The 13,002-nt window shown below is 55.1% G+C and overlaps 1 protein-coding gene across 3 annotated transcripts in view; it reads right to left on the bottom strand.

Moving 5' to 3' along the window:
• Positions 1 to 13,002, bottom strand: part of LOXL2 (lysyl oxidase like 2) — an 88,045-nt gene that overhangs the window by 19,828 nt on the left and 55,215 nt on the right. Inside the window, exons 6-7 of one of the 3 annotated variants that reach the window (XM_008702068.2) lie at positions 10,532 to 10,736; positions 3,883 to 4,034 (exon numbers count right to left, since the gene is read on the bottom strand). In XM_008702068.2, the coding sequence (XP_008700290.2) occupies positions 3,883 to 4,034; positions 10,532 to 10,736 (357 nt within the window). The remainder of the gene's footprint in view (positions 1 to 3,882; positions 4,035 to 10,531; positions 10,737 to 13,002) is intronic. The other 2 variants (XM_008702069.2, XM_008702070.2) reach the window with 2 other exon arrangements.

Below are 13,002 nucleotides of genomic sequence, written 5' to 3'. Positions count from 1 at the left end.
CTAGTCAGCATCCTAGCAATGATCTTCATTAGGGGGGAGTCCCATCAGAAATCTAAACTCTCTTCAGAAGAAATAGAAGGGGTCTGAGAAGGCAAGAAGAGGGCTGGCCTTCGGGAGGCCAGCGTTTGTCTTCCTGAGTGTTTCCGGGCTGAGAGTCTGGGGCAAAGGTGGGCACTGGACACGGTCTTAGATGTGGATCGTCCTTTACCCACAACTACCATATCTCTGGGTCTATGTAAAAACACAAATAAAATGAGCAGAGCCATTGAGAAAATCCCAGAATGGCAGAAGGCAGGCGACCCAGCTTCAACACACCAAGGAAGGGCCAGTACCTTGGGCAGGGCGTGTGTTGAAACCCATCAGAGGCATCTTTAGGTAACCACAGGCCATGCCCCTCCCCTGCTGTGGTTTCCAGCTGCCCCCCCCCCAAGCCTGTGCACCCTGGGGAGGTGGAGGCCATGGTGTGGACCCTTCCAGTGGGCCAGGGGAGCACTGAAGCTCCAAACGCCAGCGGGCGGTGAAGCTAAGAGCAGAGTGACTTTCATTCGGGTTTGTTACCGTTTTTGAATTCCCTGTGGGCTGTGCCTGCCTTATTGACTATTCTAACAGTCAGGGGGACAGATGGCTCCTCCTGCTGCCCCCTTCCTAGGCCACCACCTCCTGAAAACTGACTTCATTTTGTCATCTTGAGGCCAACGAACTATGAAGATGGAGGAGATGGAAGAACCCCGTTTCACCGTCCTGTTGCCAGAGAGCAGGGGGGCTCCCAAGTTCAAGTCCCGCTGTGAAGGCCCCTGTTCCCGGGCTCTCTTTAGGAGGTCCCAGAGGACTCTCTCCCTCGTCCATCTCTGCCTGTGCAGCCCCCCGCCCAAGGTTGGTTGGCCACGTGGCAGCATCCCTGTCCCGCATCCTAAAGCCACAGGAAGTCTCGGAGGCTCTGGCTGAGGATCGTGGCTGCACGTTGACTCTGGGGTAAGGAAACCACGTGGTCACCAGTGGTGAGCTGGGGCCTCTCCTTGAAGCCCTTTCCAAGGCTCCAAGCTGTTCTGTGGTTCCCCAAGCCTGAGTAGGCCTGGAGCAGCCTCTGAGACGGGGACCAGGGTTCTACCTGGAAGGAGTCCAGGCCCTTCAAGATGCATTGGGGACCTTTTCTCATTTTCTAGAGTGGACTAGAAGGAGCAAGAGGCCAGCCATGAAGCTCTAACATGGCCTAGGACATAGCTCTCCATGCCCAGGGCCCCACTCTGAGGTGCCAGCATTATGGAAACAGCCTGGCGCGCTAGCTAGAGGTGCTCTGACGTCACCAGGATTGGTGGAACCCCAAGGGGCCTGGGGTCAGCCAGCAGCCTCTGATCACCCAGTGAGGTTGCCAGGGAAGGTCAATCCTCCTCAAAGTTTCTGAAAATAACCCTGGCATTTCCTTTTTCTTATTCTTTTGGTTCTCGAAAGCAGCAGCCTGGGGTTTGCAAGAAGGGAGCGGAGCGCAAACGGCTACATTCTCCTGAACGTCAATAGGGAAAGCAAAACACTTGCAGCCAGTGGAGTCCGGCAAGGCTGCATCGTGTTTTGATAAGGTTGTGGTTAACCAGTCCCACACCTATTTTGGGAGGCGAGGGGGTAGGAGGAGAGGGAACACGACCCAGATGTCAGCCTGAAACGAAGCATGGGCACTTTCCAACTCACATTCCACACACGGGCTTGGTAACACGGCCAGGCCAGGCCAGGCCTGCAGCTCAGAGGTGAACCGGAGGTCAGCAAGGGTGGTCACCCGGTAAACCCACCTGCCATTCCCAGAGCCTCCTGGGCCTGGCTCCTCCCTCCCAGTGGCGAGAAGAATGAGGCTTTACGGTGGCCGGATGTCGAAAGCCACCCGGTTCCAAGTCTGTGGTCTTTAGTAGCCATTCAAGAGAAAAGTCAATTTCCTAATGAACGGGGGAGGCAGAGAAGCCAGGGACGTCACGCTCTCACCTCCTTATTTTCAGAGGAGTAACCTCAAGCCTCAAAGAAATTAAATAAGGAATCAGCCAGTGAGTGATGGTGAACTGACTTGTGTCCCCATGACATTCCTGTGCTGAAGCCCTCACCCCTAATATGGCTGTATTTGGAAAAACCGTGTTTCAAGACGTAATTAAGGTTCAATGAGGTCATAAGGGTGGGCCCCAGTCCACTATGACTGGTGCCCTTTAAGACGAGGAAGAGACACGGGGGATGCACACGGAGAGGCCGCGTGAGGCCACATGAGAAGGTGGCCATCCGCAAGCTAAGGAGAGAGGCCGCGGGAGCAACCAGCCCTGCTGGCACTTTGATCTTGCATTTCTAGCCCCTTGAACTGTGAGGACGAACATTATTATGGTGGAAACCTCCCCGTCGGTGGTGTTTTGTTATGGCGGCCCCGGCAAACTAACACCTTGGTAACAGCTGGGAGTCTCCAGTTCAGCCTGGCGTGGTTGCCCGTGCCCCTGGGAGCCCCGAGCCACGCCACGTGACAGGCTGGCCCGCTGCGGGGGCAAGACAACCCGTACGGCCCGTGGGACTTTCCTTCACAGGTGACCTTGCCCATTTCCTTCCCAGGGGATGGCGACCAGGTGTAAAACTCTCCCACGCCTCATGCTTGAGCTCAGGGAGCACCTGCCGCAGCCCCGAGGGCCCGTGCAAGCGTGAGGCCGTTGGTGCTGGGAGTGTGGTGCCTCCACTGGCATCACCGAGCTCACCGCCTGGCTCAGTCATCCCAACCACAAAACGCACCTGGAAAACATCACTTTCTTTGGCCTAGGTCTTTCATTGGGGTTGAAAACCTCACTCCACCCACCTCCAATCAGCCTAAGGGAAGGCTGCCACAGCATACCAGGACCCGTGGCATGTCACCCGCCCCGGCTTTGTACAGCTCTCTTGCAACGAACGCTGCCAGATAATTAGGGACGGCGAGCCTCTCCCACAGCTGGGGGCCTGTGGCCCGTGCTCCTACTCGTCCACAGGCAAGCGCACGGCTTGGCTGAGGGCTGCTCGGGTCCCATTTTGGGCCCCATCGGGCAGTGAATTGCACAACACATGTTCTGGCTGACCAGTTTGGCATGCTGGTGCCAAGGTCAGGAATCACTGTCGAAGCAAGAACCCAACGGGGGAGCCATTTTGTACCCTGATGTGTCTGCATTTGCTCATTTTTAAAGTAAGCGCTTAAGAAACTCTTCCGACGGGCCAGCCGGGTAGCAGATGGTGCATAGGACCCAACCAAATACATGGGACAGTGGAGAGCAGTAAATAGGACGGGCTGGGCCTTTCTGGAGGATTGGCTAGACCAAGAGGACTTCATCTTGCTGGCTACCCCCACGGGAAAGATCACCCAAAGCCAGGAGACACGATGTAGGTTTTTAGAGACTCCATATCAGGAGAAGGGTGTGCCTCTGGTATAATGCTATTAAAGTTCCCCTTTCTTTCCCTCTGGTTACCAAAATACAGTCTTCTGTCCCAAACTATTGTCTGTATTGTGCTTACCCTTGTGTACCTTGTAGATCTGCTGTCGATGTAGTTCCTCGGGGTCCTCGGACAGGGACCAGGCCCAGGGTGTCACAGGCGCTACATACGGACCCTGAGCCCCTCACAGAAAAGGACTGCGTGGTGATCACCCCACATGTCCAGTCCCCGCGCAGGGTGTGGCACGCAGTGGATGCCCGACGTCTGCCACTAAGGGCAGTGCGCTTATCCATACATTTTCTCACTTGGCACGCTAATGAATGTCGTTAATAGTGGCAGCAGCGGAGCCCGAGCCCTTTCTGAGATCATCATCAGAGCACTCGAATGCCACCTGTTAGAAACCTTAAGCAGGAGGCTACCTGGCCCATACTTTCTGGGGCTCAGTGACCAAAACAGAGCACAGCCCCTCACCTTCTTCTGGAAGCCCATGGCAGGGATGTTACATCTCACGCCAGCATCTTCCTCGTGGTTGCAGCCCTGAGACTCGGCATTGAACTTGCAGTCTATGATGGACTTCTCATTCCCGGTGCACTGGATTTCATTGAGGTGGATGGGTCCTATCCCTGGGGGAGGAAAACAAACACGTGCCGCTGACAGCTTCTGAAGGCAAGTTTCTGGAAGTGGGCAAGAAAGTCCTAGACAGTGAGAACATGTTTCTCCCATCCTCAAAACTCTTCCAACTGCATCCCATAATCAGCTCAAGGATCCAGGCCTCCTCTCCTTGGAGAGAATTGTTTCTTGTCTTGGGATTCACTTCTCTCCTAAAAGTAAATCAAATGTGCTACTAACTTCCTGTGCGACCTTGGCCAACCCTCTCAGCTTCTCTGAATATTGGTTTTCTTCCTTGAATAAAGGAGCTGGGTAAGAAGACATCTAAGTTCCCTCTGCAACTTTAATACTCTGTGCATTTTGAACCCAAAAGGGGTGACTATCCCTATAGAATCAGAGTCCCCGCAGGAAAGTGAGGGCACACTCAAACTGGATGATTCAAACAGAGTTAGAAAAAGGGATTTTGAAAATAAAGGTAAGGGATGCCTGGGGGGCTCATTCAGTTAAGCGTCTGACTCTTAATTTCAGCTCAGGTCAAGATCTCAGGGTCCTGGGATCGAGCCCCGCATCGGGCTCCACACTCAGCAGAGAGTCTGCTTCAGGATTCTCTCCCTCTCTCTCTCTCTCTGCCCCTACCCCGCCTCACATGCTCTCTCTCCCTCTCTCAAATAACTAACTAAATAAATCAATCTTAAAAAAAAAAAAACGAAAAGAAAAGAAAGGTATGGGCAGAGTATAAGGAAATCACAAAATCACAACAGACAGTCCAACACTCAGAGGCTAGCAACAGTGGGACACAGAAACGGCCCCTCGGCCAGCGGAGTGAGGGGAAGATGCCAGCGTCCGACCTAGGAGAGCAAAGAAGCTATATGGAGAGGCCGCCTGTTAAGAGCCATTATCCACGGTCAAGGAGGGACACAGCAGCCTACAGGGACCTTGTAGGGAGAAGAGATACCTGGCCTCCCCCCTCTCCCCAGCCCATCTCCTGCCAGTGCTCCCTGCTGGGCATGCCCGAGTGTGGACAGGGGAACAGTTGGGCAGAGAGGGCAAATCATCTGGTAGGTGACCGACGGTGAACATGCATGGAAGCTGCTCTCACACGCACCCAGATAACCAAGGAGAGCCCCCCACTGCTGGCGAGAGAGAATTCCCAACCTGACCAGTGTCGGCTCCACTCAGCTCACAGGGCTACCTCCCCTCTGTCTAGCCTATCAACATGGATCGAAGCCCAGTTCTCTCCGGGAGTTCTGGGCTGCACTGACCCTCACATTGGTCCCTGCCCTGCCTGGGACCACCTCCGTTTTTCTGATCCTCATTCACCATCCTCCTCTCGCTTGGTCCTGCCCCTTAACACTCAGACATTCACCTCCCATCTTACAGCCCTGAGTCCACCGTCTGGCCTGTCACTTTTGTCTCCATCAGAGTGAACTTCTTGGAAAAGTTGTCTGTTTTGTCTCCTTTACTTCCCTGGCCAGCAGAAGGATCATCTCCCATCTGCTTCTCCGCCAGCCCTCTCCATCCTGGGAAGTGGTATCCATCCGGCCTGATGTTCTCGCCAGAACCCAGAGGTCATCTCTGGTACCCCCTCCTCCTCTGTGGTCGACAAGGAATCCACCACCACACCTGTTCGCTCCCCTAAATCTGGGTGCTTTGCATTTCTGCCATTACGCTCCTCCCGCTCTGTCTTCTCCCATTTGGACAAATGCAACAGCCTCCAGGCTCCGTCCTGCTTGCTCATTCTACAACATTCGCCACAGGGCAGCCCAAGAGTGCTGTTAATGCATATTGAATCAAGTCACTCCCCATTTTAAGTTCTGGAACGGCTTCTCACTGCATCGAAGGGTAAAATCCACAATCCCCAAGTGGCCTGTTTGCCCCAATCTGGCCTCTCCCTTAGCATTCCGTCTCTGCCCGCTCCTCCCACCTCCACCGCCACACCACCTCCTTTGGCTGCGTGACTGAGCTGAGGTTTTCCCCTGCCTGGACCCCCTGCCCGGCCCATCCTCCTCCCCTCCTCACCAGCTAACTCTCGCTCATCCTTCAGGCCTCAGCTTTGGGCACTTCCCTAGAGAAGACTTTCTGATTGCTGTCTAAGCTGGGCCCCCTCGTGCAGCCTCCCATCGAGGCCTCGGGTGGCTGTCTGTTCCATGTCTGCTTCCCCACTGGGTGGGAGGCCGCACGAGGGCAGGCATCATGTCTGTTCCTTCCGTGATTTCTGCTGTGGAGGTTTCCAGAGACACCCAGCATCTAGGCTCACCAAGGCCAAAATGAACTACCAGGAGCAACTTATGTTAGTAAGTGAGAGCCAAGTTTCCCTTTCCTTGTAAATTCACAAATTCACAAATTCAATTCACACACAGTAAAGCTTCCAATTCCTTGGAATTTTACAAAATTGATTAAAACACAGGACCACGGCTGGAAGCATCCAAGGCCTCAGAGTGGAGAGGCTGTGACAAGGCAGACCCCAAACAGGGTCCTCGAAGCAAGCAGGGGCCACAGCTCAGGGATTCAGGTGGACACAGAAACAGGTAGCAACCTTGGACTTAGCAGCCCGTGTGGGGCTTGTCTGACGACTGTCAGGAGGGCGATGGCAACAACGATGTATATTTATTGAGTGCTTACTAGGCCCCGGATTCTGTCCTACACACGTCACGTATATGAACTCATCAGATCACCAGTCAGCACAATGAAGAAACGGGCGGCCAACGATGAAGTAAGTGGCCTGGTGGAGCCAGGAGGCAAACCAGGCAGTTGGCCCCACAGCGGGAGCCTGTGGGTTTCTGGAGCCATCGGGAGAGAAGAGCCCGCGGCTGGACGGGAGTGGCAGGTCGCTCTGGGAGAGCGCAGAGCGTTTGGAAGCGCCTGTGTTCTTCATCTGGGGCTGTGTTCCCTGCCCTCCTAGAGCACCTTCTCCTTTTGCGGACCTGACTAGAGGCCCGCCTCCCAGGAACACCTCAGAGCCATCCTCCGCCATGGCTCTGCTTGATACCACCTCACCCACCCGCAGTGTTTCCTGTTGAGACCTCTCCCTGGGAGGCGAGGAGCCGGCGGCTGGCCTGAGACTGGAGGCGGCCTGCGTCTCCTTGGGAAGCGACGGGCGCTTTCTGAGCCCCACCCCCTCATGTGTCAAAGGCTAGAATAACCTCTCGGGCAGGGTGGGGATTATGAGGAATGGGTGACCCCGAGGACGGCCGGTGACCAGGGGCTCAGGAAACGGTATATAGTGTAGGTATCACTTCTTATATCTCACCACCCCGCTGAAGGCAGGTGACCTCTGAGGGAGGCTATGTCTCGTTTCCCCCACTTGACATGAGCTCCTGGGGAGCAGAAACCATTACCGTAAATGTTTGTGGAATACGTGAATTCTCCATTCCAGGGCCCAGCCCAAGCAGTCCTCGATGAACGCTTATGAATCACTGCCCTACAGGACCGGCCAGGGGAGGAAAGGTTTATGCAAGAGCTTTAGACTCCAACTAACAGCTGCCTGTCTCCCCCCAGCCTCACTCGTATAAATGTCCACACTGCTCTCAGACATCTGGAGATGAGGCCCCAGAGGTGGGGCCCACATCCCTGAAGCACACGCATTCACAGCACAGAGATGGGAGAGCCAGTGTGTCTCACCCTCTCCCTGTACCCCCAGCTCGGCAGGGTGGGCGGTGTCCCTGGAGGCCCCCGGCCTGGGTGTACAGCGGAGCCTGCCTGGCACTGTCTGTGGGCGCCTGGCTCCTTTTGCTGACCTGGGCTTGACCTGCATCCTGACTCCAGCATTCGGCTGCTCCTGGTTCTGGACTAACCCCTGAATGCTCCACCCCACGATGCCTTCCCCACCTGCTCTTTGGCCCTGCTCTTCCCCCAAGCACAAGCCCTGGCCCAGGGGACCACAGGCCAGGGGCGGAAGCAGGGCACTGGGGAGAAGCCCAGCCCCCTGGGGTGATGTCATGGACTCTAGACCCACAGTCAACTCCGTGGGTTACAATCACGTTTTAAGAGCACGGTAGAATATAGTAGGACATAGCCTAGTGTTTTGCATGTTGTAGAGGTAAGCACTGTTTCCGGAAACTTCTGTTTCAGGTTTACGTGCATGGGCTGTTCCATCACATGTATTTCTGCTTAGGGATTTCAGGCAAAAGGCTTTTCCAGCACTGCTCTAGAGCTGCCCCGACCAATACAGCCACACTGAGCACATGGCGCGTGGCCAGTCCAGACTGAGATGTGCTCTAGTAAAACGCCCACCTTAGACTTCACCCACTCGGTAAGCAAAATGGACACGATCTCATTAATAGCATTTATATGGATTACATGTTGAAATAATAATATTTGGGATACACTGGATTAAGGGAAATATATTATTAAAATTAATTTCACCTGTTTCTTTTCTTTTGTTTTTTTTTTTTGTTTTTTTTTTTACATGTCTACGAGACAGTTTAAAACCACTTCTGTGGCTCATGTTATATTTCTATGGGACAGCCCAGGTGCAGAGTGTCGAAGCTTTTTTACCGAGTGATCCCACTTATGCAACTGGAAATCATTCATTCATTCATGCATTCATTCTTCATAGAATAAACAGCCTAAAGCACTATGAGCTGGGTACAGACTCAGCTCTGGGGACACAGAGGTAAAGGACACAGGCCCTCCCCCCGTGCAGCATGGGGTCTTGGGGGGACATGGACGTGGAAACAGACAGCTGGAGTCCAGAGGTGTGCAGGGCTCCCGGGAACACAAAACACAAAGTGTCTGACTCCGATCTAACATCCATCCTGGTGATAACAGCAGGTCTCAGGGAATCACAGGAGGCTGAAGCCAGACAAACCTGAAGAATCCGCAACCCTGGCTGTTTGCTCAAGGTCACTGAGCAAGGGCGGGGCAGGGCTGGGACTAGGACTCAGACTGCTCGCCTCTTAGTCCTTGCCTTTCACACCCAAGCTACGGGTGTGGTCACTGGGTCCACCAGCCAGAGCCGGGAGCGAACTGACCCCATCTGCTCTGTGACTTGACACTGAACGTGGACTTTTCCCTTCCTGCCTACCAGAGTTGACCTGCCCAGAGTGGCGGGAGATCATAAATCATCCAGAGGTTCTTTCAAGGACAGCATCAAAAATGCCAACTGTCTCTTTCTTCCAGAGTTCGGCAGGTTCCTGGAAACCTTCGGCTGCTCTGGGCAGTGAAATAACTAGGTCAGAGAGCACACGCCCACGATAGATGGAATGCTTATGTCAGCCAGGGCTTATTTGTTCCTCAGAATGAGTGGGCTTTGTTCTGCACGCCTTGGGGAGGCACAAACCAACACATCAGCCCATCAGTGACACGGACCGTGGGGGTATTCGCCATCCAAGGGAACTCTGAAGAGCTCACCATGACCAGGGAGGAAGAGACCCGGCCTGCGGTTTAACCAAGGCTTCTAGGTGGCACGATGCAATGTTAGCATCCAGCCTAGACCCCTAAACTTTAGGGTATGCCCAGGAAGCTTGCGGGATGTCAGAAGTGGGGTAGAGAGATGTTCTGAATACATGCGGACTGTGCCACAGTGGACATACCGGGAGAAGCCCAAATCTGAGAACTAATGATTTGGGCTTCAGATTTTCTCCACCACTAACCATGGGGGTGACCGCAGGCTTGTCCTCCTGTGCCTCCAGGCCTTGGCTGTTGGACTGGATGAACGGAGGTCCTCTCCAGCAGGGCATCTATGATTCCAGGACTCTCTCTCCAGTCCACTGGGCTGTTACTTCCTCCAGGCTGTGACCAATGACCTCACCACATTCCTCTCTGTGGGGCGACGGCCCTACGTCTGGCAGTCTGGAAACATCCTCTCCCCACAGGACAGGACGCCCCACCCTCCTTGTCAGAAAGGGAAGCTATCTGTCATGTCCTCATGTCACGTGTGCATCGTTGTTCTCAACGGAATGACCCACTTGAAAGCCTCTTAGACTTTTGTCCTCTGCTTAGATGAAAGATCTGTTCAGGACACTTAATGAAAACCAGGCCCCTTCTCGGTAGCATCACGTGACATCCGGAGAGGGCATCCTGTTCCCGGTCTCTGGTGGCAGGGAGAGAATGTTTGTGGTGCTACACCAGAGTGGGAAAGTAAGATGACCTTTGAGATGCTTGTGTGCTGGGGTGGGCCACGGCCGGGGGAATTCTGAGAGCCTGTCCTGGAGGAAGGGCCTGGGAATTCCAGCTTTCTCAGTGGGACAGTGGGGAGCACTGGGTTGCCAGCTGCGAGACCTCCATTAGAGTCGTCATTGGTGGCTAATATGTTGTCTCATCTTGGTTATTCACTTCTTTCTCTGGGCCTCAGCTTCTAAATTCATAAAACGGGGGGCTCAGTGTTCCCTAAGGCCCTTCCAGCTCTGACTGTTGGGAGAGGCCCGGCATTCTCTAATAGAGCAGCCGCCGCGGGAGGGACGAAGCAAAGCAGGAAGACCCTGAAAAGCCCGAAGCCAGCCCGCCTGGGCTGGGCTCCCCATGCCATGCTCCCTGGGAAGAGGCCACAGAACGCCTCCCCACTCCTTACCTTGCCCCAGCTGGGAGCCAGTGATGGCCTCTTTGGCACTTCCAAAGCCCAGCTCTCTGCAGACCACGCTGGCAGACACCAGGTCCCACTTGTCGTCACAGACGGTACCCCATTCTCCGTTCTTGAGCACCTCCACTCGGCCCTCCCCGATGTTGGCACCACCTCTCAACCGCACCAGGGGTTGCTGAAGAGACACACGGTCCTGCTGAGTGCAAAAGCTGTTGCACAATCGGCAGGCAGTCACTGCCCACTCCCCCTTCCAGCCGCCCCCCTTCACCGAGGTGCCCAGGCTAGAGGCGTACCTGTGCTGGAGTCGTGTGCATGTATGGGGGGCGGGGGGCTCACTCTGGGCCGTCAGCTCTGCTGCCAGCTCCCTTTGCAATCCTCCCCGGGAGCTGCTGTCCTGGACTATGGAGGAGCCCACTGGGACCCTCAGGAGTTCACCAGCCCAACCCAGGCTTGGCTCGGGAGCCTTGCCACCAGCACTTTCCTCACTCCAGAGCCTCAAGCTTTAGAGCTATAGAAAGCAGCTCCTACCCCCAAACCTGGCAGATTCCAGATGGACCGGGGTTCTACCTTGCTTAGAACAGAGTGCTCCAGTCTAGCCCTGCGGGAGACTTCAGGGCACTGATGCTTACACCCTGCTGACGCTGCTCTGCAGGCTGGTGAGAAGTCGGAGCAGGGGGACGGGGCTAGAGCATGCGACCCAACCAAGAAGGCCGTGACTGAGACAATGGTCACTGCATGGGGGTGGGGAGCCCCGCGCCGGTCAAGCCTGCCCTCTGTCCGGGGGCCGTGCTCACACGCGGCTACTCTTCCTGCTACCGCTCCCTGATTCTACTCCAGGTCCAATCGGCCTGGCTCCTCAGAGGAGGCAGACCCCTAGGTGTGCAGAGAGGATGCGTGCTTACAGTTCGAATGCCCCTAAGTGCTCACCAACAGCCTGGAAGCCCAATTGTCTCGTAGGGTTTATCTAATCGCACACACATAAGAGCCACTCTCCACCAGGGTTTTTATGCCACTGGATCACATGTTAGCAGGTGGGAGCTGGCTCACATGACTCCATCTGCCCACACACCCTGGTCTGCATCAACTTCCGAGCATGCGTGTGTGTGTGTGGGGGGGGGGGGTGCGGGTGTGCATGCATGTGTGTGTATATGTGTGTGCACGCATGTGTATATGTATGTGCACGTGTATGCATGTTGTGGACACAAGTGTGCACGCATGCATGTGTATGTGTGCGTGCATGTGTGTGCACGCATGTGTGTATGTATGTGCATGTATATGCATGTATGTGGGCACAAGTGTGCATGCATGCATGTGTGTGCATGTGTGTGCACGTATGTGTGTATGTGTGTGCATGTATGTGGCACGAGTGTGTGCATGCATGTGTATGTGTGCATGCATGTGTGTGCATGTGTGTGTGCACACATGCGTGTATGTATATGCATGCTGTGGGCACGAGTGTGCGTGCGCGCATGTGTATGTGTGCATGCGTATGTGTGCATGCATGCGTTTGGGGGGCGCAGCTGTGCATGCATGTGCGTGTGGACGCAGGTGTGCATGCATGCATATGCGTGTGCATGCATGCATGTGGGCAGGAGTGTGCATGTATGCGTGTGTATGTGTTTGGGTGTGCATGCATGTGGGGGGCACAAGAGTGCATGCACGCGTATGTGTGTGTGTGTGTGTGTGTGTGTGTGTGTGTGTGTGTGTGTGTGTGTGCGTACCTGAGCATGTGTATGCTGGGGGGGCTCAGGAGGCTTCGAGGCTCTGAGTTACTGCTGATGCTCATTTGCTTCAACACAGAGGGAGCGGGGTGGCTACGCAGCCATTCTATGTGCGTTGGATCAGACCAGAGTCATTGTTGCACTTGGGCCTATGTGGTCCTCAGACCACATCCACCGATAGCCCGGCCACAGTGGCCTAGCTGGAGCTGGTGTTTGTCGGCATTCAGTACACCAGCCACCTTGAGGGCCGAGGCATCAAACCAGAACCTGTGTCTCCATCCTCCAGCCGAGGTTCCCACTCGGCCACATGGCTCTGCCCCACTGGCGGTGCCTCGTGGCTGCCGTGGCAGGGCGCAATGATAGCACCCAGACTTACAGACCATGGGGACGGCTCTGAGCCTGGCACTAGGGAGAGAAGAGGGACGGGGTGTGTGCAAAACACCTGGGATCTTCTAGCTTTAGAAAACAAACCAGACACCTGCTGGCTGTGGCCTGTTTGCAGTGGAGCTGGGCCCTCTCCGTTCCCCTGATGCCCAGCCCAAGCTGTCTTGCATAGGTAGCTGTGACTTCCATGTTCTGGAAACTGCTCATATGGGCCGGTAGGTGGGAACAGCACATGGGATGGGGGGCGGGGAGGAAAGGTGGCTGCTCATTTATGAGGGGGCAGACCAGCCATGCCCCCCACTTGATGGAGGCAGAGTGCCAAATCACCTCACCCCAGCCTGGCACTGGCCGAGCAGA

The sequence above is a fragment of the Ursus maritimus genome, unplaced genomic scaffold (genome assembly GCF_017311325.1).
Source record: "Ursus maritimus isolate PB19 unplaced genomic scaffold, ASM1731132v1 scaffold_11, whole genome shotgun sequence".
Taxonomy (NCBI): Eukaryota; Metazoa; Chordata; class Mammalia; order Carnivora; family Ursidae; genus Ursus; species Ursus maritimus.
The sequence above is the reverse complement of the archived record's forward strand: the minus strand, read 5'-3'. Positions and strand labels throughout refer to the sequence as shown.